At 43.2% G+C, this 26,261-nt stretch overlaps 1 protein-coding gene across 1 annotated transcript in view; it reads left to right on the top strand.

Annotated features, from left to right (window-relative positions):
* The first annotated feature begins 609 nt into the window (after nt 1–609).
* The window catches only part of CACNB4 (calcium voltage-gated channel auxiliary subunit beta 4), a 250,959-nt gene continuing 225,307 nt past the window's right edge, over nt 610–26,261 (top strand). Inside the window, exons 1-2 of the mRNA XM_059927866.1 lie at nt 610–707; nt 934–1,017. Coding sequence (XP_059783849.1) covers nt 699–707; nt 934–1,017 — 93 coding nt within the window. The 5' untranslated portion in view covers nt 610–698. The remainder of the gene's footprint in view (nt 708–933; nt 1,018–26,261) is intronic.

Here is a 26,261-nt window from a genome sequence, read left to right as displayed (position 1 = left end):
GTGCAGACTATTTTAATCTTCCCACCCCCATCCCAGATTACCCCCCTCCCTTTCTCCTCTGGAAAGCTCTGATGTAAGGCGCTCGATAGGTGCGAGAGCGCTTCTCTCGATCGGCTCCGGTAGGCGAGATTCCGAGAAGCCCCCTCCGCAGGACCTCCGCCTGCGGGGGCCGCTGCCTGGGACCCGGCTGCGGGCGCGGGGGAAGCGTCTCGGTCGCTTTAAGGTGTTGCGCTCTCAGAAGGGCGGGCAGGGAGCCCGGGAGCCGGCGCGGTCCCGGGAGCGGGTGGGGAAGTCCTGCCGCCCTCCCCTACCTCCCGCTTCCGAGCGTCCCGGGGCCTCGCCGCCCTCCGCCCACCGCGCACGGGCCGGCCATGCGGCTGTGAACCATGTCCTCCTACGCCAAGAACGGGACGGCGAACGGGCCGCGCTCCCCCACCTCGCAGGTACCGCCCCCTCCTCCCCCTCCTCCCCCCTCCTCGCCTGCCCTAGAGCGCCCCGCCTTCGCGTCCTGGGAGTCTGAGGTCCCGCTCCCTCACCCCTCCCCCCGCGTCCCTTCTTCCTCCGCCCCTCCTCTTTCTCCTCCTTCTCGTCCTCCTCCTTCTCACCTCGTCCGGGTCTCTGCGCTCCCGCTCCGGAGCCCGCAGCCTTCCCCAGCCCATGCCGGGGACTCGGACCCCGCACCCTGAGAGTCTTTGTTAATGGATGTGGTGGGTGCTCGCGGGCTGCTCTTCTCGGGCACCTTTTCAGCCGTCGAGGCTTGAGTGGGTGGGTGGGGTGGAGGCTGTATCTGGGGACCGCGGAGGAGACTTGGGTGCGGGCTCTGGGGGACCCCGGGGATCTGGTGTCCGGAGGCGGACTCTAGCCAGGGGTGGTCGCCCGGCTCCACACTGCCGTCCTCACCGGGTTCTTTCTGGCTCCGTGTGTCGAGTCCAGGTGGCCCGAGGCACCACGACCCGGAGGAGCAGGTTGAAAAGATCCGATGGCAGCACCACTTCGACCAGCTTCATCCTCAGACAGGTAGGAGGCGGGCGCAGGGGAGCAGGTTGGGCAGCAAGCCGAGCGCGCGGCGCGGGGTCAGGAAGCCGAGCGCGGCCCCCACGTGCGGGAGCGGCTGGTAACGTCTCCGCGCGTCGCTTTGCGGCCGCGGGCGGGAGCTCCGGCTGGTCCTTCATTCTCTGCCCCGGGTTCCCAAGTCTTCGGGTCCTGGGAAGTTAGTTTGTGGGTGTGGACACAAGCCGGCGGGGACCTAGTTTAGGTCAGGGACGTTGAATTTAAGACTGGAAGCCATTTCTTTTTGCACCTTCGATGCGTGAGGAAGCGTCTTAAAGTCGTGTGACTTGACTTTGAGCGATCAGAGCCCCTGGGGCCGGACAACTGCTGTGATTCGGCTGAGAGAGGGCTCTTCTATTTTGCCGTATTTTGAATACTCTCCTTTGTCATCTCGGAGCTCTGGTCAAATGAAAGACACTTGGAACAGAAAGTTTGGTCTCGCTTTGGGACCTATTTCATTTGCGCAGTTAGGGAAAGACAGCCGGATCTGGTTTAAATCGAAATAAGCGAAGGCCGGCCCTCAGTTTCTGGGGTCTCGGTGGTGCTACACTTAGTTTTTGTTTTCTTAGGGGTTGTTTTCTTCCGCGTGGTTCTAGTGCGTGTTGACCGTGCTAAAAATCGCCGGTTCCGCTGAATGCTGAGGTGCCTTTTACCTTGATACAGGATATTGCTCCTTAATTTGCTGCAAAGAAACCACCCTTACATAGCTGCTGGGTGCTAGAGAGATCATGCAAAAGGGAATCACCTTGATCTCTCTTTGGAACAGAAACTGTCGAGGTGTGTTAGTTCGGGGTACCCTGGGAGGACTTTGGTCATCGCACCAAGACGTTTTTATCCCAAGGCTCCGCTGTGGGCTGCTGGAGTGACCTTGGGAAATTTTTTTCCCTCTGGGTCACTCAGATCATTGTGTAATGTGTTTTTAACCTATGATGGCAGCTGCAGTGTGTTTCTGTAGTGATTGTCATCAATTTAAACAGATTATCCATGACGAATTGGGTATTAGACTTAGAATTGGACTCAGACCTCTCCTAAAAAGTCCATAGAGCATATTTACATAATATTGATTACATAGGCATGCATTTTCTGCAGAAACAAATTATTCCTACTACTCTTTAATTGAGTGAGTACTAAGCATGTACATTTAAAAAATATATTTTAGATTCTGAATTCATTCGAAAGTGTATTCTATCCTTTTTGCAGTGCTTAGATTATTTACGTATTTAATAAAGCAAAAACATTCTTCATCTTTTACAAAAATTGAGTTAGGTGACTGAAATCTTGTTTATGTTATTTTGTAGGTGCCTATTTTTGGTAGTGTTTTATTATTGCAAATTCTTAGAAATACTAATTATACAGCAGTGTATTCCATGAGCTGTTTGACTAAAACTTTTGAGTTCAGCTACACCATCACTTCACTAATGTTTTATTCTTCCAAGCACAGAGACATCAATATCCTTTGTAATATCCTTTCTTATTCTTTCCTCAGTTTAAATGAATAAGTGAGATAATGCATGTATAAGTTCTTGTTAAGTGTGCTGGTATGTGTTGGCTTAAAAATTTAAAAAGTATTCATGCTAAATAATTTTGAGAGTAATTTAAACCATTGCAGATTTTTGGAACAAATATATTTCATAAGTCTTTCTGAAAATAGGCTAGGATTTATTGGTGTAATAAGATGGCCTAATTTAAATTCAGAAGCTAGCTGTGATTGTATTATATACACAATCTTAACTAATTTTTCTGCACAAAAATAATACATAATTTTTGTGAGCACTTACAGTTCGGTAAGCATCCTATATATGATCTTGTTTAAATGGCATAATGTAGACTTTGATAATGGCTACAATAAAATAACTGAGGGATTTTTATTTATTTGACAAGAGATGAAAAATGATTCCAAATGTAACTTTAACAGTGTATTTTGAAATTAAATTGAACAGTTTTCACCCAAATGTCAAAAAAGTATTTTTTTAAAAAGCACAACTGTTTATGTTACTACAGACTCATTATTTGTAGAGTGACCAGTGGTTTATTGTTTTCAAATTCTTGATGTATTTCACAATCTGTGTGATGCCTTTGCACATGAAGAAGATAGTGAGGATACCAATAAAAACAGTGCTGCTCATTTCTCTGCTATATCATTTACAGAGATGGGAGGGGGAAGATTTCACTTACTAAAAAAAAAAAAAAAAAAAAAGGATGTGTTGAATCAGATGGGTAAATCTGGGCTGGTGGTAAAGAACAGAGGACAGCTGGCAAACTCATCAAATAGAACAGTGTTTATTCTCTGAGCTGGTAAAAAAATTTCAGTGTTCATGTGTGTGTATGCACAGATGAATATGTGTGCACACATGTACACATGTGAGTTGGCCTGAAAATGAACAGACTGAGACAGAGAGCCTGCCTCTCCCCTGAGGACTGCTCACAAAGTCCCTCTGGCATCTTTGACCTTGTTTCCTGGTCTCCTAGATTGCTGCCCTCCACAATTTAGGAGGGATGGAGGTTTTGGAATGAATCCAGGGAGCAGCTAAATTATTTCTTTGAGGAAAAGTGAGAAGATTAAGTATTTTGCCACTGAAAGGAGAGAGAGCTAGAGGTGACCCAGTAATGATCTTCAAAATGTACACAAAGATGGGACTTCCCTGGCGGTCCAGTGGTTAAGACTCTGCGCCTCCCCTTCAGGGGTCTCGGGTTGATCCTTGGTTGGGGAACTCTGATCCCATATGCTGTGCGGTGCAGCCAAAAAAAAAAAAAAGTACACAAAGACGTTCTTTGGAAATGTGATGGGCTGTTGTCAGTCTTCACTGAGGATGAAACTCAAGAATTGGCTACAATTAGAAAGGAATGATGCTTTTACAGCAAGACTTTCCGAAGAGTGTTGATATCATTGGAATGGCTTTCCAAGTAAGGCTGTAGAATTTTCTCTCAGGAGATTACTTTCGACAGGCTATTTATGAATGGATTGTTTATTCATGTTTAACATTTTTAGGAAACACATTAAATATTTGCTATGTGCCTAACACTGCACTAGATATTGTGGAATAGAAATGAAAAGAAGAATGAGACACAGCTTCTGTACCCAAAGGATTTTATGATCTAGTTATGGAGACATAGATGTATACAAATAATACGGTGAAATGGAGTAAGGAATTAGGGTGTCTGCAGAATGCCCATGTGTGCTAAGTATATGAAATACCCATGGGTGGCACTGTGCATACAGTTTGTGTGGTAGAATGCTACAGGTTATTCTCACTGGGGTTACTCCCACTTTTCTCCCCACTGGGGTTCGAAGGAAAATCTGATCGGAGTGAGGTCAGTTTGTTGACCTCTCCTTGTTAAGTCTGCCTTTATGAGAACTGCAGGGTCTTACAAGGCCTGGCTCCTAACAGCTTCCAGCCTCATCTTAAGCCATGATCTCTAAGCTCTGGACACAAATCTTGAACACACCACCCTCCCTCCTGCCGTAGGCCCTTTGCACATGCTGAGTTGTCTGTGTGGAGGGCTCTTGCTCTCCCTTCTGCCTAGTTGATTTTTTAATCTTCCTTGAGACCTAAGTTTAGTCTTCACTTCTTTTTCTAACCTCCCTGTTAAGGTTAGTTCCTTAACCGTGTACCTCATCCCAGAGTGCATTGTGCCAGTTCTCAATAGTACCATCACTATTTATTTAACATTGCATTATTTAACATGTAATTAGATATTTTTGTTAATGTCTGTCTCCCTATCCAGATAACAAGTTCCACTAGGGCAGGGACATGTTTGTATTTGGTCTCCTTTTTGTCCTCAGCACTTAGCATAGTAGATGTTCAGTAAATACTCATTTGATTGAATGAAGGAGTGGATGAATGGAGGACTAGCTTGATATATTTTAGACATGAGGTTCTGCTCCAATATTAAACTCTTTGTTTAATCTGGAGAAATTGCCTCCTAACAAACCTCCCCCAAATTTAGTGACTTAAAGCAACAACATTTAAAAGAAAGTCTGTGTACTGGGCAGACACAGTTCTTCTTTGTGTGATGTTACCTGGGTACTGGGAAGGCTGAAATGTCTAAGACAGCCTCACGCGTGTGGTTGGTGGTTGGTGCTGGCTGCTGGCTGAGAACTCAGGTAAGATTTTGGCATAGGGCTCACTTTTCCTCTACCTGGGCCTCTCAGCATGGTTGCTTGAGCTTCCTCCCAACATGGTGGCTAGGTACCAAGCAGGACCATCCCAAGAAGCAAAGGCTGAAGCTGCAGACTTTATAAGACCTGGTATCAAAAGCTATATGACATCACTTCTGTTGCAATCTCTAAGTCAAAACAAATCAAAGGGGTAGCCCAGTTTCAAAGGGAGGGGAAATAGACTCTATCTTTTGATGGGGTGTGTCAAGGTCACCTTACAAAGGAGCACATAGAATGGAAGATATTGTTGCAGCCATCTTTGGAACCATCTACCTTAAAGCAAGGTTCCTTCTGTTTTTTTTAGATTATGCTAATCAGATGATCATTACAATAATTCAGTGAACCCACACTGTACATAGAGATCTAAAACACATTCAGATACTAAGTTGATACTATAATAAAACAGGTTGGCAAAAATATTCTTTGGGTTCTAATTTGAGCACTGGTTATAGACACATTTCTCTGATGAAATGCAGATTCATCAACAGAAGGTATATGCTTTGTGCATAGCTCTAAGAATAATCATACACTTGGAGTCATGCATATATGCAAAATTTATCCATAAGCTTAGAATCACAGAATTATAGAACCGGAAGAGATTGTGGAGGGAAAGTACTTTGATTCCCCATTTTCAGATGAATGAAACACAGACCCAAGGACCTAAAGCCCTTACCAAGGTCACATCAACAGATAGTGGCAGAACAGAGACAGGAGACCCCCACTCAGATTCTACAGTTTTTCCACCCAACACACTTCATCCCTGAATAATTAAGACAGGCACACAAACACACATAGATGTGGACACATGAAAGGACTTACTCCTCTTAGAGCCTAGAAATATTCCTAGTTTATATGGTTACTGTGAAGAGCAAAGCAACCACTGAAGAATCTGCAGACTGTAGTTTTTTCCCAGTTTTATCATGGGATGGAATTTTTGTTTGCATGGTTCACGGTTCATGGAGGTTTGTTTGTTTGTTTACTTACTAACATACTAGTGATTGTATTAGCCAGTCTAACCAGAAGATGAAACTACTTGAGTTTTTACAGCTGAGGGACTTGAATTACAGAGACATGATTAAACAGATGAGGGGAGGGCTTAAAAGCTAAACCTAGAGGTTAGCAACAGCAGGAAGCTGCTCTCACCTCTAGGTACAAGGACAAGGGGAGGAGACTGTAACTAGAACCCAGGGGCCAAAACCACCTGGTAGGTGCTGGAACCAGTGGGGTACTGTTTGTAGGAGCAAGAGACACAGAGGAGATGCAGCCTCTGCCAGAGAAGCCACTTGAGGTGGAGAAAATGGGGAGAAGTACTCTGGCTTCTCCTTTCTTGTGCTCCCCACCCCTGCCTTGCCTCCCACTGTCTGACCTGGACACCAGCTGACACGGGAGTCTGGGAAACAACCTGCGGGCCATGGGCCCCCTGAGACAGAAAGCAGAGCAGAGAAAGGAGAGGATGAATCTGAGGAAAACAGGCCAGGACTGGCACGACTATTATTATATTTTAGCTGCCTGGAAGATAATAATGAATCATTTTCATCAGCAAAATTGGAAGCTTTTACTTGCTCTGTAAGTCGACCGTCCTTGCTAAATGATATAATCCAGTGACAGTGAACTTTAAGGAAAAGTTTACACCTATTTCCTTTGTGAATTCTATCCAGAATGCATCTTCCCAAATTGAGATCTGATAGAGCAAAAAAGAACTCTGCCTCTGTGGCAAACTGTGCTTCGTTCTGGCTCTTGGGCTTGAATAAATGGAACTGAATTTATGAAGCTTCTTTCTGATTGAGAAATCTAATTACTAGGCAGCTAACCAGTTAAGCAGTCGTTTTTGCTTTTCTCCGAGTTTCTGTTCTTGGCGTGCAGAGTTCCCGAAATCTCATTTTTTATGGAATAAAGAACTATTTATCCTTCAGTTTAGGTTGATAAGATGTTATTGAAGCTTACATAAATTCTGATTCAAATTTTAATGCTTCTAGAAAATTATAGGACGCCACGTGAAAATGAAGCTGAAAATGACCTTGGCTTTGCTGTGGTCCTCTCCCTGTAATTATTCCACGTGCTGCCCCAGACAATGCTGTTATCAAGGAGCAGGGACTGTTTCTTCATCAAGGGAAAAAGCAAGGGCAGAGCTGAAGAGAATGTAGTTTTGTCTACAAACTACAGTTTGTAGCTAGTTGTAGAAATGAGTCTCTTCGCTCCGGATGAGCCTGCTAGCTCAGTGGGGTTAGCTGGGCCCAGCAGGTCGAGTTCTAACCCATCTTTTCTGGCTGAGGTTGTGACGTTGTCCAAGCTCATCATTGTCCTCTGAGTCTGGTCCTTTCTTGGTCTTATTTCTGCAGCTCAGATTCAGAAGAAAGCATAAGCCCTAACCAGGGTGACTGGGCTTGCACCTCACTCAGATTCACTGAAGACCCCAGGAAATGTCCACAGACTCGTGGGGAGTGGAGCGTGCAGGCCGCATTCCATGTTTGGCCTCTGCAATGCTTTGGAGAGGAGTGCTTCCTAGAACAGCGCCACCCTCTCTGCTTGCTCGCCCTTTTCAGCCGGAGTGTGTGTGTGTGTGTGTGTGTGTGAGAGAGAGAGAGAGAGAGAGAGAAGGACCATCTGAGCCCCTGCCCGGTATAGGCAGAGCCCCTGGATGGTGTTCACTTCCTTTGAGTCCAGGGCGTTGCACCAGTATTTCCCCGTTGGGCTGTGCAGAGCACTTCCTTACCGTCCCCAATCACACATTCTCTTGATAATACCTCTCCAGATTAGAATCCATCAAATTGATAAGTTTCAAGAAGAGCTAGGCTGTTATCTGTAAAGAACCCCAATAAAACCCCATTCTGATTTAAACAGCCAGTATGGTCCTGCCTTCACACAGTTACATGTCCTCATTCTCCCTGAGCCAGGAAAACATAGAGGTAGAACACGCACTCTTTGTTCTAGAAGAGTGTAAGTTATGAACTTGACTACAGAGCGACACGTCAGGCATTTTACATGGATTCAACCATGTGCACAGGGTCAGGGAGGGGGGTAGGGTGAGAACTAGAAGCCTGAACTAATGAAGAGGCTTAATTACAGATTCAATTTTAAGGGAATAGTTTTATTGCTTTCAAGTAACGATAATGACAAGCTGTGTGCTTCGGTAGCCCGCCCTTCAGAAAGCGAGAAGGCTGATGAATTACCAACACCTGGCTTGAATATAGATAGTGCTTTGAAATTCCTTGAAGACGGTTTTCATTTTAACTAGAAAAACATGCCCCTCTCTAAACTTTCCTACTTTCTTTGCTATATCCTTTCTTATTACACCCATAAACAGAGCAGAGGTAATTACTTGAATCCAAAGGATGACATTCAGCATTGTGCTTTATGTACTGAAAGTATAAGTTAGATGGGGCCATAAAACTTGAGAGACATCTGCTGAATCTTTCTGATCATTTTTACTGTAATCATTGGATGACAAAGTGTGCCTATTTTATTTCTCATTTTATGTTCTTTTCTGTTGGTGGAGGTATCTTTCTCCAGGGCTGCAATTTAAATTGCTGGAGCAGAAGTCTTTGTTTTGAGAGGAAATATTTTGTAAACAAACTTGAAAAGAATCGGCATTTTTTTCAGGTAGTCAGAATCACTAGAAATGGTAAACTTTTGTAGTGCTCACTGTGTCTGAATGTTATGATATTATTTTTTAACTCCTTAGGACATTTTTTTTTTCAATTTCTTTTTTGATGCAGGAAAGACCAATGGTAATGGAAATGCATAATAACTCACGTAGATGAATTTATCGTCCTGGCCCACTTCCTTCTCCAGTGGCCTAGTGCTAGGGTAACAGCTCAAAGGCTGATTATGTTTCCAAATCAAACAAGTGGACAAAATCCTCACTGTTAAGGTTGGAGTGCTTTATGGTCACAGCTTTCTTATTTGGCCTCTTTGTGTGTGTGAGTGGAACAGAAATGAGGAAGTCATTCTTTCAGGAATTCAGAGGCTGTATTCTGTTATCACCATAATCTAATTTTTGAACATTTTCATCACCCCCCAAAAAAACCTTGTAACCATTAGCTGTCATTCCCCAACCTCCTCCCCACCCCCAGCCCTAGGCAACCACTGATCTACTCTCTGTGTCTATAGATTTGCCTGTTCTGCACATTTCATTCCAAATTACATTCATGTAACTGGGATCATACAATAATATGTGATCTTTTGTGACTGGTTTTGGATTATTTCATTAGCATATTCTCTACACCAGTCTGAAGGTTTCCAGTCGTAGCCCCTGGTCTAAATGCAAATGTTGGCCTGCCTGTGGAAAGAGACTTGCCTTTCCTTAAGCCTAGATCCAGACAGCACTTCAAGTCATGGTGTTGAATTGGGTGGATCGTATTTGTATTTATTTTGGAATTGCAGTGTCAGGTCATAAAGCTGAATTTGGGGGGGAGGGGTAAAACTATTTGACCTGCATGGAAATCAAATCCCTGCCCTTGGCCTCCTTGTCATCAAGACTGAACAAAACTGAGTGACTCATCTATAGAAGGGATTTATGAAATAGGATGAGATCGACAGGATTAAAGAAAAATGTCAGGATTAAAGAAAAGTGATCAATGCCATCATTTTCAATAATTTTTAGTGATAGAAATGTCTTGGGTACTTACAATTCAAATTACTTCTTTTATTTTATCTAGATGTTTGTAATAACTCAGCTTTGGTAATTATATTTCTTCCTTGAGAGACACAATTAAGGAGAAAGCAGAGTGCTTGAGTCCCAAGCTAAGTACAATATTTATGAGAATTATTGGGTGTATAAAACTGTACTTTCTATGTGGCAGGTGCTGCTCAATTATATTTGAGCACTTCCCTGGGGGACAAAAGTCAATTATCAACATAGTCGTGTGGGAGAGAAATAGGTCAGCTGCAAACATTCTCTGCTAATTTCAGAAAGCTTGAGGGGTGATTTCTTTTGGGGGATTTTTTTTTATTATTCCTTTGGTTGTTGTAGGAAGACCTTCTGATTAGGGAAGGCTCAGTTTTTCATTTGGGTGTCTTATTCAGTTACTTTACTGTGAATATTTCTTTTGATCATGTAAAATGAAAATTAAACAAAACAGTATCTTTTAAAAAACTGTCAAATCTACATTGTAAGAATAATGTGTACCATGGGTATTATTATTACTGTTTCTTATACATTAGTAGAGATGCTCAGGCTTTAAACTCACCTGGTAAAATGCAAATTTCATATTTGCAAGTATTTCGTTTAATAGTTCTGTTACATAGGAAGAGTAAAAAGTGTTAATTGTTAAAAAAGGAAGGATACTGGTGTTTTTTAAATGCATAATTCAGTGACATTAAGCCCATTCGCTGGTGTCATTTTTATTTCATTTTACTTTATTTTTTTATAAATTTATTTTATTTATTTATTTATTGGCTGCGTTGGGTCTTCATTGCTGCGTGCAGGTTTTCTCTAGTTGCAGTGAGCAAGGGCTGCTCCTCATTGCGGTGCACGGGCTTCTCATCGCGGAGGCTTCTCTTGTTGCGGAGCACGGGCTCTAGGCGTGAGGGCTTCAGTAGTTGTGGCGCACGGGCTTAGTTGCTCCGCGGCATGTGGGATCTTCCCGGACGAGGGCTTGAACCCGTGTCCCCTGCATCGGCAGGCGGATTCTTAACCACTGCGCCACCAGGGAAGTCCTGCTGTCATTTAAAAAATGAGTGTGGCAGGTTATTTAAAAAGTGCAGACCAGGCAAAACTTAAATATATCCTACTTCAAAATACACTAAAAATGTCCGCCATTGTCCAGGCCCCCAAACACAGCTGTGACCTTGTTTGAAGCCACAACAACAGCAGCAGGAAACCGGCCCTGGAGCACGTCACAGTGCCGTGGGGACTGCAGTTGGGCAGAACCAGGAGGTACTGTGGGTGCCCAGCCGACCCCCAGGCTGGGTGCGGAGAGGTGGATGGGAGTAGGTTGGGGCCCTGCCCCAGAACACCTGTTTTCTTCTTCCTCCACTGTCTGAAATCCGAACAGTTTCTAGATGATTTGGGTTAACGAACAGCCTATTTTAAAACTGTGAACGTTCCTGGGAGTCTTAAGGGGCTCTCGTCACTCATCTGTGATCGTGGTTTGACTTACTGCCTGCAGGTAAGCTCATTTCACTCTTGTCCCCAAGCCCACCTCAACAAGGCGGACGGCTCCCAACAAAGACCCCAGTCTCCCTGGGTCTCTTTGTCCTTTCACACCTGTGTTCTCCCCTTACTCTCCCTTACTTTCCCCCCGACCCGGCCCTGCTACAAGCACACCTGCCCAGATGCAGACTCAACCCCTGCTCTCTTCCCTCAACCCCCTCAGTCGTGCCATTCCTTTCTCCTTGAAGAAGGTCTCACCATTTTCACTTGATCTTTCCATCTGTTAAACCCTTCTAGAACCTTCTCCTCCATGAAGTTCTGTGATACGGCTCCAGGTCTCCTTCTCTGGCACTCCCTGACATTCTGTTTTGACCGTTCCCTATTAAATTCTCCTTTGTGTAACCTGAAGGACCCCGTGCCCCACCAGCCTGTGGGTCTATGTGGCCATTGTCACTAACTAATCACGTGGTGCAAGAGGAAGGAGGAGCAGCTTGGAAAGGAAGTCTTGATGTAGAGACACTGATAATGTCCATTTTGCTTGTTCACCTCTCCTAGCTGTAGACAGAGGACTGCAACGCCTTGTCTCCTAATAGCCTGCCCATTATCTCTGAGTCAAGGGGGTGATCACGACTCTGTCCCTTGTTGAGCTCGGCTGCCACAAGCCTTTGAAGGAGGTTATTCCCGCTGCAGTTGCTCTGCTTCATCTGAGGACACTGCTTCCTTCTTACTAAGATGCTGCTTCTCAAGCAAAATCTCCAAGGTGACAGACAGCATTATACTCTTCAGCCTCTCTGGACAAGTTGTGTTCCAGACTTCCTCAACTCTGGGTCACACTCTGAACCCTGGGCCCTCGAGTGGCACTTGCTGTGCCCTGCATCTCACACGTCCCCTTGTAAAGCCAGCTTCTGTGCTTTCAGCCTGCATCTCACTGTAGGGTTACAACTAGGAAACAGACATCATTCTGCCCCTGCCCCAGGACTGTACACAAAACTTGCTTCGAACAGCGACTCTCCCACCCATGCATACATGTTGACCTGTACAGTTTGATGTAGCCAGAGCCAAACTTTGAATCCTCTATTAGTCTCATTGATAATATACTAATAGTAATTTATGTATTTTTTCTTTATTTTTGTTTTATGAATTTGAACGGGGGTGCGAATAGAAAAAATAAGAGGAAAGAGGAAGGTAATATTGGGGCCTGAAGCACTTTGGGAGTTAGTGCAGGCCTGGGTTGGATATCAGAATGGAGACCTTGGGACAGAGAAGGAGGGCACTGGGTGCCTGGAGAGAAAAACAGTGGCTGGTGGGAGATGGTTTCAGAAAGGGAAGTGAATGAGGAACACATTTTGTTTATTTCAGACTTTGTTCTGGAACTGTATCTGTTGGGAATCTTTCAGTTGCAAATAAAACTCAATGCAATTGGCTAAGGCAAAGTATAGAATTAGTGGCTTATGCTAGTGAAAAGTTCAGGAGTACGTCTCGGTAGCTTCAGGTATGGCTTGTTCCAGTTCATGACTTCATCAGGGCTTCTGTTCCCTTTCTCTGCAGTTCTTCCAGTACTGCATGCTCTTCTGTGCTCAGTTCTGTGTGCTGGCTCAGGCCTCGGTTTGGCATTTGTCATGGTGGCAGCAGTGGCCACAGTGGCTCAGGGTCTCCCATTCACCCACTCCCCTGTTCAGAGGAAGAGCTAGTTCTCTTATGGTAGCTCCAGCAAAAAAGAAAAGAAGGTTTTGTTTGTTTGTTTTCAGAGGTACCACCCTCCCTCTGAAACAACACAATATACCCACACACATACACACACATATACTTCTTGAATCTTATTGGCCTGAAATGGCTCGTGAACCAGTACTGTGGCCAGGGGACTGCCTGAAGCCAGTGGTTGGCCACTCCTGGAGATGAAATTGGGGTCAGCCCCACTAAGGCTGAGAATGGGGAGGACCAGTTCCCTAAGGGAATTTGGGAGCTAGTGGTAGACGGAGGGGAAAATGGATGTTGCAGAAGCAATTAATCAGACATTTACTCAGGTGGACCCAGGCAAGGTGGTGGTGTTCCTTCCTTCTCTTCCTTCTTGTATTACGTTTCATCCACTTCATGGGTTAAATAAGAATTTTTAAAAAATTGTGTTAAATACATATAACATAAAATTGACCATCGTAACCATTTTTCAGTGTACAGTTCAGTGATGTTAAGTACATTCTCACTGTTGTATTATCATCACCACCACCCATCCTAATTATAATTTTGTAGGGAGTCTAATGTTCTGTTGTAACATTGTTTCTTAATGAGAAAATATGTACCAAATTTCAAATAACTGACTAAACAATGAATTTATGGGACACCACCCAAGTATTAATACAGGAGTGGCTACCTAAATTAATATTTCTCAAGGGCCTCTGTTTTCCAGTCTGCAAAATGGGGGTTTGAGTGGCGTGGACTAGATGACCTCTGAGGTTCCTTCAGTCTCTAGTATTATAGAGCTTCACGTCTGTGTCTGCAGATGTGTGTGGTCAGTTCATACATCTTGGTAGAAAACACTATATTCTGTAGTTTTTGCGGAAGTCCAGTGACACTTAGCCGCTGAGATGAACTCATAAAACATAGGGTCATTCAATATCAAATATTATTGAAAGTATTAGATGAAGGCATTCTTTGTAGAATGTAGCAAAGAGATGATGCGGAAAGGTTTACAAGAGGAAAGATAATTTTGGATAGAGCTGGAATTTATAACTCTTTCAGGCATGTGCATACAGCCTGAAAGGATCTGCAAAGAATAGAGTGGGTTGTCAAGAATGAGATATTTGTGAAATGTGGTGAGATGGTTCTCAGATGTGCATCCTGGAAGCTATTAAGAGGAAGTCAGCTGAGAAGTAGTGTAGCTCCTGCTATTATGATGATTACAGCCACCAGGAAGAGCAGTAGCTAATGGGGCTTAAATCTATAATAAAGAATAACAAAAGTTGCCATATGGAAACTTTGCTGAAGGTGAGTGGAACCACAAGTTTGATTCTTATCATTTGAAAACACTGCATTAGGAGCTTTCAGTACTGACTTTCCTGCGTATCCCTAGTTTCATAGGGGCAGGATATTTAGCATTTGTAGTTCAGCATGGTTCCCCATATTCCAATAAATGAGGCAGGAATTTCTGTTTTTAAGTGACATTAACTATTTAATAAGTAGGCTTTGGTGGATATTTTTATAGAACCTCGTGTGTTCAAGTTGCCAGGGTAAGCTGGTGCACATGATTGTTTTCCTTCTCATTCCTCTTCCAGTCAGTGGCACATGCTCCTTATTTATTATTTAAAAAATACGTTTACATCCTGGCTTGTTCTTGAAACGACTTAAGTTAGCTTGTATGATATCACAACTGAAGAAAATGAACTAAGGCGAAAATAAGCCTAAGATGGTGTGCCAGTAAAATCCGAGTCACTTGTTAGTTGGGGGCCTCCAGTTTGACTCTGAACTTTCTAGGACCTTCCCAGAGAGGAAAGCAAGGTCATTTACAGGATTTAGGATGTCCAAGGGTAAAAGTACACTTGTGGTTTAGGAGAAGCACAAATACCTCCCACTCTGAGACGAGAGAGAAGTTTCTCATAGAGTTGAGAGTGTGTAAGATAGTAAATTAAACCCTGATGTGACACCTTATCATTATTCTGGAGTTGTTTTTTTACTAATATCATTTACTATACAGATAATGTCCCTCATCGTGCTGGAGTATAGTTCAATAAAAGCAATTATGTGGGAGCCGTTGCTATATCATTCACAGATGTCTGTAATTCTCAACCTTGGCAGCATATTAGAATCACCAGGGAAGTATATAAAAATCCCCATGCCAGGCCGCACTCCAGCCTCATTAAATCAGGATTTCTGGATGTAGAACTCAGGCATCAGTATTTTTCAAATCACTTCACATGATGGATGTGCTTTTCTGGACTCATGTAATCCAGGTAAGGTTTTTTTTTTTTTTTAACATCTTTATTGGAGTATAATTGCTTCACAATGTCGTGTTAGTTTCTGCTCTATAACAAAGTTAATCAGCTATATGTATACATATATCCCCATATCCCCTCCCTTTTGCGCCTCCCTCCCAACCCTCTTGGTGGTCACAAAGCACCGAGCTGATCTCCCCATGCGATGCAGCTGCTTCACACTAGCTATCTACTTTACATTTGGTAGTGTATATATATGTCAATGCCACTCTCTCACGTAGTCCCAGCTTACCTTTCCTCCGCCCTGTGTCCTCAAGTCCATTCTCTACGTCTGTGTCTTTATTCCTGTCCTGCCCCTAGGTTCATCAGAACCACTTTTTTTTTTTTTTTGGATTCCATACATATGTGTTAGCATATGGTATTTATTTTTCTCTTTCTGACTTATTTTACTCTATATGACAGACTCTAGGTCCATCCACCTCACTACAAATAACTCAATTTTGTTTCTTTTTATGGCTGAGTAATATTCCATTGTAGATATGTGCCACATCTTCTTTATCCATTCATCTGTCGATGGACACTTAGGTTGCTTCCATGTCCTGGCTATTGTAAATAGTGCTGCAGTGAACATTGTGGTTCATGACTCTTTTTGAATTATGGTTTTCTCAGGGTATATGCCCAGTAGTGGGATTGCTGGGTCATATGGTAGTTCTATTTTTAGTTTTCTAAGGAACCTCCATACTATTCTCCATAGTGGTTGTATCAGATTACATTCCCACCAACAGTGCAAGAGGATTCCCTTTTCTCCACACCCTCTCCAGCATTTATTGTTTGTACATGTTTTTGATGATGGCCATTCTGACTGGTGTGAGGTGATACCTTATTGTAGTTTTGATTTGCATTTCTCTAATGATTAGTGATGTTGAGCATCCTTTCATGTGTTTGTTGGCCATCTGTATGTCTTGTTTGGACAAATGTCTATTTAGAGCTTCTGCCCATTTTTGGATTAAGTTGTTTGTTTTTTTGATATTGAGCTGCATGAGCTGCTTGTATATTTTGGAGATTAATCCTTTGTCAGTTGCTTTGTTTGCAAGTATTTTCTCCCATTCTGAGGGTTGCCTTTTCATCTTGTTTATGGTTTCCTTTGCTGTGCAAAAGCTTTTAAGTTTCATTAGGTCCCATTTGTTTATTTTTGTTTTTATTTCCATTTCTCTAGGAGGTGGGTTAAAAAGGATCTTGCTGTGATTTATGTCATAGAGTGTTCTGCCAGTGTTTTCCTCTAAGAGTTTTATAGTGTCTGACTATACTACCCAAAGCAATCTACAGATTCAATGCAATCAAATCCTTTGATTTCCATTTGCATGGAATATCTTTTTCCATCCCCTCACTTTCAGTCTGTATGTGTCCCTAGGTCTGAAGTGGGTCTCTTGTAGACAGCATATATATGGGTCTTGTTTTTGTATCCATTCAGCCAGTCTATGTCTGTTGGTTGGAGCATTTAATCCATTTACATTTTTTATTTTTATTTTTAATTTTTTTTAATTTTTTAAAAAAGTTTACATCTTTCTTTTTTTTAAATTTTATTTATTTATTTATTTACTTTTGGCTGTGTTGGGTCTTCGTTTCTGTGCGAGGGCTTTCTCTAGTTGTGGCGAGCGGGGCCCACTCTTCATCGTGGTGCACGGGCCTCTCACTATCGCGGCCTCTCTTGCTGCGGAGCACAGGCTCCAGACGCGCAGGCTCAGTAGTTGTGGCTCACGGGCCTATTTGCTCTGCAGCATGTGGGATCTTCCCAGACCAGGGCTCGAACCCGTGTCCCCTGCATTAGCAGGCAGATTCTCAACCACTGCGCCACCAGGGAAGCCCAATCCATTTACATTTAAGGTAATTATCGATAATGTATGTTCCTATTACCATTTTCTTAATTGTTTTGGGTTTGTTTTTGTAGGTCTTTTTCTTCTCTTGTGTTTCCTGCCTAGAGAAATTCCTTTAGCATTTGTTGTAAAGCTGGTTTGGTGGTGCTGAATTCTCTTAACTTTTGCTTGTCTGTAAAGGTTTTAATTTCTCCATCAAATCTGGATGAGATCCTTGCTGGGTAGAGTAATCTTGGTTGTAGTTTTTTCCCTTTCATCCCTTTAAATATGTCCTGCCACTCCCTTCTGGCTTGCAGAGTTTCTGCTGAAATATCAGCTGTTAACCTTATCAGGATTCCCTTGTATGTTATTTGTTGCCTTTCCCTTGCTGCTTTTAATATTTTTTTTTGTATTTAATTTTTGATAGTTTGATTAATATGTGTCTTGGCATGTTTCCCCTTTGATTTATCCTGTATGGGACTCTCTGCACTTCCTGGACTTGATTGACTATTTCCTTTCTCATGTTAGGGAAGTTTTCAACTATAATCTCTTCAAATATTGTCTCAGACCCTTTCTTTTTCTCTTCTTCTTCTGGGACCCCTATAATTTGAATGTTGGTGCATTTAATGTTGTTCCAGAGGTCTCTGAGACTGTCCTCAATTCTCTTCATTCTTTCTTCTTTATTCTGCTCTGTGGTAGTTATTTCCACTATTTTATCTTCCTGGTCACTTATCCGTTCTTCTGCCTCAGTTATTCTGCTATTGATTCCTTCTAGAGAATTTTAAATTTCATTTATTGTGTTGTTCATCTTTGTTTGTTTGCTCTTTAGTTCTTCTAGGTCCTTGTTAAACATTTCTTGTATTTTCTCCATTCTATTTCCAAGATTTTGGATCATCTTTACTATCATTACTCTGAATTCTTTTCGGGTAGACTGCCTATTTCCTCTTCATTTGTTTGGTCTGGTGGGTTTTTACCTTGCTCTTTCATCTGCTGTGTGTTTCTCTGTCTTCCCATTTTGCTTAACTTACTGTGTTTGGGGTCTCCTTTTCACAGGCTGCAGGTTCATAGTTCCCATTGTTTTTGGTGTCTGCCCCCAGTGGGTAAGGTTGGTTCAGTGGCTTGTGTAGGCTTCCTGGTGGAGGGGTCTGGTGCCTGTGTTCTGATAGATGGGGCTGGATCTTGTCTTTCTGGTGGGTAGGGCTGCGTCCGGTGGTGTGTTTTGGGGTGTCAGTGAACTTAGTATGATTTTAGGCAGCCTCTCTGCTAATGGGTGGGGTTGTGTTCCTGTCTTGCTAATTGTTTGGCATGGGACATCGAACACTGGAGCTTGCTGGCCATTGGGTGGAGCTGTGTCTTAGCATTGAGACAGAGATCTCTGGGAGAGCTCTCGCCGATTGATATTACGTGGGGCTGGGAGGTCTCTGGTGGTCCAGTGTCCTGAACTCGGCTCTCCCACCTCAGACACTCAGACCTGACACTCGGCCCGGGCACCAAGACCCTGTCAGCCACACGGTGATCATGAAATTGGAGGTAGCAAAAATGTATATATGCAAGTCACTCCTCTTTTGGCTGATGATACTGTCTCCAATGGCTGTGATTTGTAGTTGGAAAGCCAAAACATTCAGCTACAGTCATGATCACAGATGCCTAGTTCTTCAAAATGAAATGAAATGCGTGAGTCAGAACCAGGCTGCTAGTATTGGAGGGTCTCCTGCAGAGGCGGAGGGCAGCTGTGGCTCACTGCAGGGACAAGGACACTGGCAGCAGAAGTTCTGGAAAGTACTCCTTGGCATGAGCCCTCCCCAGGTAAGGTTTTAAAGCAGCTATTTTCAACCAGAATGTATTAGTCAGGATAGGTTAGGTAATGCTGCAGTAATAAAACTTTCCTCAAACAACAACTACAACAGCAAAGGCTTATTCCGCACTCACCCTCCATCTATCTCCTGGGTTAGCTGAGAGTTTGTTCACTGTTGTTCTCACTCCAGTGGAGCAGCCACTATCTGGAACGTTTCTGTTTCCTGCAGAAGAGGGAATGAGACACATGGTGGATCATATTCTGTCTGTTGAAGCTCTGCCTGGGTGTAGCTAAACTGCTGCAACACTGTAGTCAAAAGATATCGTATGTATTTGTTTGTCACTTAAGAGTCCAGAGGTTGGTGGGCAGTTCAGAGTGGGTAGAGGGCTCTATTCTAAGAGATCAATGGTCCGAGCACCCAGGCTAGTGGGTCGGCTCTGCCATTCTCAGCATGTAGATTTCATCTTTGGGTCTAACGTGGCTGCTACCATTGTCACCATGTCCTAGGCAGCTCAAAATGAGGAGATTAAGTAGCTTCATTTTCAAGGGAATGACGTAGAAGTTAAACATATTTCTTCTGCTCACAGCCCATTGGCCTGAACTTTGTTATGAGGCCGCATCTAGCTTCAAAGGAGGCTGAGAAATGTGATCTTTAGCTGAGTAGCCATGTGAAGGCTAAAAATTGCGACAGCTCTATTTCTGGAAGGATAGAGAGAAAGGATATTGGGGCCAGTTAGACAGACTCTGCCTTATCACAATAGTGGCTTTCCAAGTTTGGTTTTACCATAAAAACCCTTTTTCCAAATGAAATTGCTGATGTCATTCTTGGCAATCAACATATTTGGAGATGCTTTGATTGATGGGGTGGCCTATATCTGGACCACTCTCCCATTATACTCCTCATGCTCTCTGCAGCAGTTCTAGTGACATCTAAGAGGATCCATAAAAATCACTGGTGTAGATGAACTGATGCATATGCTGTAGACCATCCTCCCAAAATATTCTTCCAGTCACTTCTATCTCAGAAGTCCTCTCAAGTCCATCCGCTTCTCTCTGCATCTCTCCTGCCACCACCCTAGTTCCTAGTTTGAGCCAGCATCATCTCGTCTGGTCTACTGAATCTCCCTGCTTCCTTTCACCACCAGATCCATTCTCCACACAGCTTCCGGAGTTATCTTTTTAAAAAGGAAATCAGAGCATGTCATTCCCCGGTTTTAAGCCCTCCAGTGGATTCCAGTTGTGTTAAAATATAATCTGAATTCCTTATTGTGGTCTGCAAGGCTCTGTAACAATCTGACTCCTGACAAACTCTCCTTATTTCATCTTCAACTTTCCTGCTTGCTACTCTGCCCTCCCACCCCTTCCCCCATCCCTGGCCTGCTTTGTGTACTTTGAATAAGCCAGGATTAATCCTGTCTCTGGGCCTTTGCACTTCTGCTCTCTTGTCCTGCAGTGCTCCTTCCTCAGCTCTTTATGTGGCTGGCTCCTTCTCATTCTTCTCATCTCAGCTCAAACATCACCTTCTTAGAGAGACCTCTGGATGCCTGTCTGAGGCAGCCCCCCTCACCCCTCCTTCCATGCTTACTTGCTGTCACTTTCCGTCACGATCAGAAATCACCTTTTTAATGTCGTTTTCTTTTTCCTTATTTGTTCCTATCAATCCTCACTGGAATGTAAGCTTCAAAAAGGCAGGGAACTGGCATATCCTTGTCTTTGCACATTCCCATGAACAGAAGAGGCATCTGGCACATAATAAGTGTCTAATAAACACTGATTGGTAAGTGAATAGAATGACAGTGATTTTGAGGTTCAGTAGCTGGGCAAGAATCTGGGTAGGACTGGGTCTTTGTTGTCAGTTAAGGGAGAAATGGTGCCAAAGATAGACTTGATGTCTATCTTACAGACCTCAAGAACTGAGGTCTGTAAGAAGAACATGTTCCTGAAAAAGAAGGCTTAGAGGTGGTCCAGGAGCCAAAGGGCATCTCAGAAAGTAGTTTGGAATTTACTCAAAAACACACAATTGGATGTTCGTGGACCCGTAGTTTCAAGCCCAAAGACAGAGCTTCAGTGTTTTTTGCTTGGAAAAAAAGCAGTTGTGGTCACATGCCACCTTGGCCCCTACCATGGCACACCTAGCTTTGAGAAATTTCCTTCCTAATCTACTTTCCAAAAAAGCCTCATGACAAAATGTATATCCCAAGCACTGAATTGCATGGCTTGGTATCAGGGATGTTAGCTGCAATTTGGTGACATGCAGGTTAGCAGTCGCTTTACTTGCTTGTTTCATTTGGATACTCCATCCTGGATTTGCTTCGGGACAGTATCTGCCCGAATAGAGGGCATCTAAAGAAGCCCCTTGGTCCGTCCCAACTGACTAGCACTGGACCTCAGCTCTTAATCTCCTTGTGGCTGATGCCTTGGTCCGGTGGCCGCTATTGGATGCCTGAGTTCCTGCAGACCAGATCCTTTCGTCCCAGACTTCCTTGGGAGGCAACAGGATGTGTTGGACTCTGGATTTTGAGCCAGAGTTAGGAAAGGCTGAGACAGGTGTCTGTGTGTAAGGCTCGGTGGGTGTAAAGAGACAAGCTGGCAGTTTGACCAGACCTGAGGCGAGGACCTCAGTCAGACCAGAGGTCAAATGTGGGAATGTCAGCAGAGCCAGCGGGAGCGAAGGCAGCACAGCGTGTGTCCTTCACATCTGCTGGCGCTCCACCTGGAATGCACTCTCCTCCACTGCTTTTTCTGGTGAACTCCTACTCCTTTTCTTCCTGATTGCATAAATGTCACATCCTCTGTAAAGTCTTCTCTAACCACCCCCCGCCCCCTCCCGGGCAGAATTAGTTTCTTCTTCCCTTAGTACAGTCGAAACACTTCTCACATTGTTTTGAAATATGTTTACGGGCCTCTCCCACTGCCAGTGAGCCCCTCGAGGACGTGGCTGTGTCTTAATTTTCTTTAGAGAGGTGACACAGCAGAGCTGTTCATCGAATCAGCTGTGGAAGCAGGTGGGCTGGAGTGTGAGGTCAGGCTCCATCACTTTTTACTTGTGTGACCTTGGGCAAGTACTGCTGTCCCCGAGGTTCATTTTCCTCACTCGTAAAATAGGGGTAGCCATGCCTGCTTCCTCGAGTTTGTGAGAATTTTGAGAAGTGAGCTAATATATGTCTATCCTGGATGAAAATTATTATTATTATTTTTATTATTTTTTTTTTAATGGGAGAAAAAGAAACAAATTTTAATTTGTGTGTTCTGGAGGTCTCATAGATACAGGACCTAAGAAGTGGCTGAAACAGGCAGCTTTTATACTTTTTAGACAAAGAAACTATAAATTTGTGGGGAATTGACAGAACAAAGAAAGTTGGGCTTTGGGTGCTTAATTAGTGAAGAATCTAAACAGCAGCCTTGTGGTGTTAAAGAAATAACAAGGTTCGTTTATATAGGCTTCTTGGCCCTGAGTTCCCCATCTCTGGCAACAGGGGTGTCCTTCTACCTCCAGATGCAGGTGGGCACCTTTCACAGGGGAGACTTATTTCCTGCCTTCAGGGAGACAGAGAGGAGGGTCAGAGTGTCCCTCTACATCAGCTCTTTCTTAAGTTTCTTAAGTAACTTTAATTATCCTGGATGAAAATTATTAAACCACACCTACTGTAGCTGTTCTGCTTTGTAAGCTGGGTAGTGGCCATCGTTTGTATCAGTACTGCCACCTTCCATTTTCAGGGACTGGTGGGGAAGGTTGACATTTCAAAGCCTCTGCCAGCTCCTCTGTGCTTGTGAAGGGGACATCCTAAAGGGATGATGGTCATGGGATGATGGTCATATTGGTGACGTGGCTGGTGGTAGTGATGGTGGTTGTGGTGATATTAGTGGTAATGGTGGTGTTGGGAGTGAGGGTGAGGGTGGTGGTGGTGAAGGTGGTTGGTAGTGTGATGGTGATGATTGTAGGATGGTGATGGTGCTGATGGGAAGGGTTGGGTGGAGGTGACGGTAGTGGTGGTGGTGGTGATGGTGATGGAGGTGCTAATGGGGGTGGGGGTGATGGTGAGGATGGGGCCTGTGATGATAGTTGTGGTGGAGCTGATGATGGTAGAATTGGTGGCTCTGAAGGTTTGGGGAACAAGCTAGTTACTTTCTTTTTTTTAAATTTATTTTATTGACATATAGTTGATTTACAATGTTGTGTTAGTTTCTGTTGTACAGAAAATGATTCAGTTATACATATGTATACATTCTTTTTCATATTCTTTTCCATTATGATTTATTACAGAACATTGGATATAGTTCCCTGTGCTATGCAGTAGGACCTTGTTGTTTATCCATTCTATATATAGTAGTTTGCATCTGCTGACCACCCCAAACTCCCAGTCCGTCACTCCCCCACCCCTCTCCGCCTTGGGAAGCTAGTTTCTGGCACTTACTCCAGGATCCTCACTTCTGTTGCTCGGCCTGCTAGTTGATACTCATGGCCTACAGCTCTTGGAGTGATAGCCACATGGCTTTGTTTTGTCTTGTCCTCTGCCTGCCTACCTGCCTTATTCTGAACTCAGTCCCCTCCACATGGGCTTCCCTGGGGCTCTTCACCTGGCTCCCAGCCCTTGACTCTATTTGGACACTAGCTTTGGTGGCAGGTTCCCAGATTTAGCATAGAATCCTATCCCACCTGTCCCCATGCTCTACTCTATAAAGCCTTGCCTCTTCTGGTCCCAGATCCCTGCCCTTCACCCTGGAGCCAGGGACACGGCCCCAGTACACTGGTCCTTTGAGTTGCTTGTCAGAGTGAGAGATTTTAGTGCTAGAGGACCACATTTCTTATTGAAGGGGATGCCCCAAGTTCTGAGAGCCCCCCCCCTTGAAGAACATAGCTGGCAATGGAGAATGGATTTCCTTTTAAGCAATGACAGCAGATTGACCAGTCTGCCCACAATTTTCTATTTTATTTTGTTCTCAAAAATCTATCTTTAATTATTTTCACAGACAGTTTTTATTATCCTGCATTGTGTTCCAATCTCTTAATGTTATTTAACCTGTTTTTAAAATTTACATATTTAGCAATTCATTTGTTTACATTTCTGTCTCTGCTTGTTCAAAATTCATAATTCCGTCTTCCATGCCAGACGTGGTGATGGCACTAGAGTCTGGGGGTGGTGGCTAAATTCTTGTGGAAACATAGTGAAAACATGATGGCCAGCTTACTATGCAGGGGAAACTGCATTGAGCTGAAATGGGGAGGACACTTCCAGGTGTGTCGAATTTGGTGCAGGGGTGGGCGGTGGGATGGGTGAATTTTTTGGACCTTTGATGACCAGGAAGAAGGTCACTTTGTTAAGGAAATCATTATGCTGACATTGTGACATTTTTTTGTTTGCTGATAGCTGACTACTGTCAGTTCTCCTGGACCTTACTCTTTCTCTGCCAAGTACACAAAGTAGATATGTACAGATTTCTCCCAAAGACCAGTAGCATTTGTGATATAGTGCTCTGTGAGAGCACTTCCCTGTTATTTTGCAAAAACCCTTAAATTGGCAGTAAATTCTGGTCTAGTAGAAAGAGGACAATATTTACAGCAGAAGCCCAAGTTCAAGGTCTAGCTTAGCTATTTACTAGGCCTGGAGTATGTAAGTCACTTAACTTCTTTTGAGTTTTAGTTTCCACCTCTGTAAGATGGAGGTAACTGCTGTGCCTCATCATAAGGTTTTTGTAAGCCTTGACTGAGATATGATCTGTGAAAAACGCTTAAATGTTAAAAAATTTCTACTGCTATTTTTATATTTGACTTACGATACTTAGCTTGAGGCACGAATGCTCTGTGACTAGGAATTTTGCTGCTCAGGAAAACTAATACAACTATCACAGATATTTGTGAAAATAATTATATTTTTAAATCAGTTTGCATGCAAAAATTTCCCTACAATTTCATATTCATTAAGCCACTCTAGCCACGTAGAGTTTCTCAGTTTGTCTTGGAGCTGGGAAGTAAAAGTTGGCTCAGTGACAGGTGTTCTCCAGATCTCTGCCTCCAAACTGTGCTCCCTGGGTCAGGAATGACTGTCCCCATTCCTGCCTGGTGTGTTCCTCCTCATCTCTGAGGCCCCAGCTCAAAAGCCACCCCTTCTGGAATGTTTAACTAAGTCCTCCTGGCAGAAGGAGTTTTTTCTGTCCTTTTACAGCTCCTTGTTCTTATCTCTAAGCCTCCCCTCTCAGTTCTTATCATCTAATGGTAAATGACACCTGAATGTAAGCTCCAGGAGGGCAGGGATTTCTGTTGCTTTCTATCACTGTGTGATTCCCAGGACCTAGAGATGTGCCAGGCACATAGTGGGTGCTCAGTGAACCTTTACTGAATGAATGAATGGGTAAATGAATGAAGATAAGTCACCTCCTTCAGTTGCTTAAGGACGTGAACTGGTTTACATTGATGTTTCTTGTGCCTTCATCTTGGTCAGGGCTTGACACCTACTAGGTTTACATGTTTGTTGAATGAATAAACTTCTGGATTAGGAACTAAAAAACAGAAGAGAAAGGCTAAATATTATAAGGTCTTAATGATGTCGTTGTACTCTTATGCTGTAATTGTTTAAAATGCATCCTTTTTATTTTGTTTTTAGGTTATCATAGGCCCAAATGCTATTTTATTATTATTATTTTTTAATGAGAATCACACTTTTACTCACATCGAACATCTTAAATGTGAAGACCACAGAGGGAATTTCAAGAATTTAAAAGTCATTTAAAAAATACACAATTAAAAATTACTTCCTACTTAAATAAATGAATTTAAAAACTTCTTCCTAAAGACATTTTTTTCTTTTTAATTTTTATTGGGGTATAGTTGATTTACAATGTTGTGTTAGTTTCAGGTGTACAGCAAAGTGAATCAGTTATACATATACATATATCCACTCTTTTTCAGATTCTTTTCCCATATAGGCCATTACAGAGTATTGAATAGAGTTCCCTGTGCTATACAGTAGGTCCTTATTAGTTATCTATTTTATATATAGTAGTGTGTATATGTCAATCCCAATCTCCCAGTTTATCCCTCCACCCCTCCCCCTGGTAAATATAAGTTTGTTTTCTACATCTGTGACTCTATTTCTGTTTTGTAGATAAGTTCATTTGTACCCTTTTTTTAGATTCCACATATAAATGATATCATATGGTATTTGTCTTTCTCTGTCTGACTTACTTCACTCAGTATAACAATCTCTAGGTCCATCCATGTTGCTGTAAATGGCATTATGTTGTTCTTTTTAATGTCTGAGTAATATTCCATTGTATATATGTAGCACGTCTTTTTTATCCATTCCTCTGTTGATGGACATTTAGGTTGCTTCCATGTCCTGGCTATTGTAAATAGTGCTGCAATGAACATTGGGGGTACATGTAT

The sequence above is a fragment of the Balaenoptera ricei genome, chromosome 7, assembly GCF_028023285.1.
Source record: "Balaenoptera ricei isolate mBalRic1 chromosome 7, mBalRic1.hap2, whole genome shotgun sequence".
NCBI lineage: Eukaryota > Metazoa > Chordata > Mammalia > Artiodactyla > Balaenopteridae > Balaenoptera > Balaenoptera ricei.
Note: the sequence above shows the minus strand (reverse complement) of the source record. Positions and strands in the feature narration are given on the sequence as shown.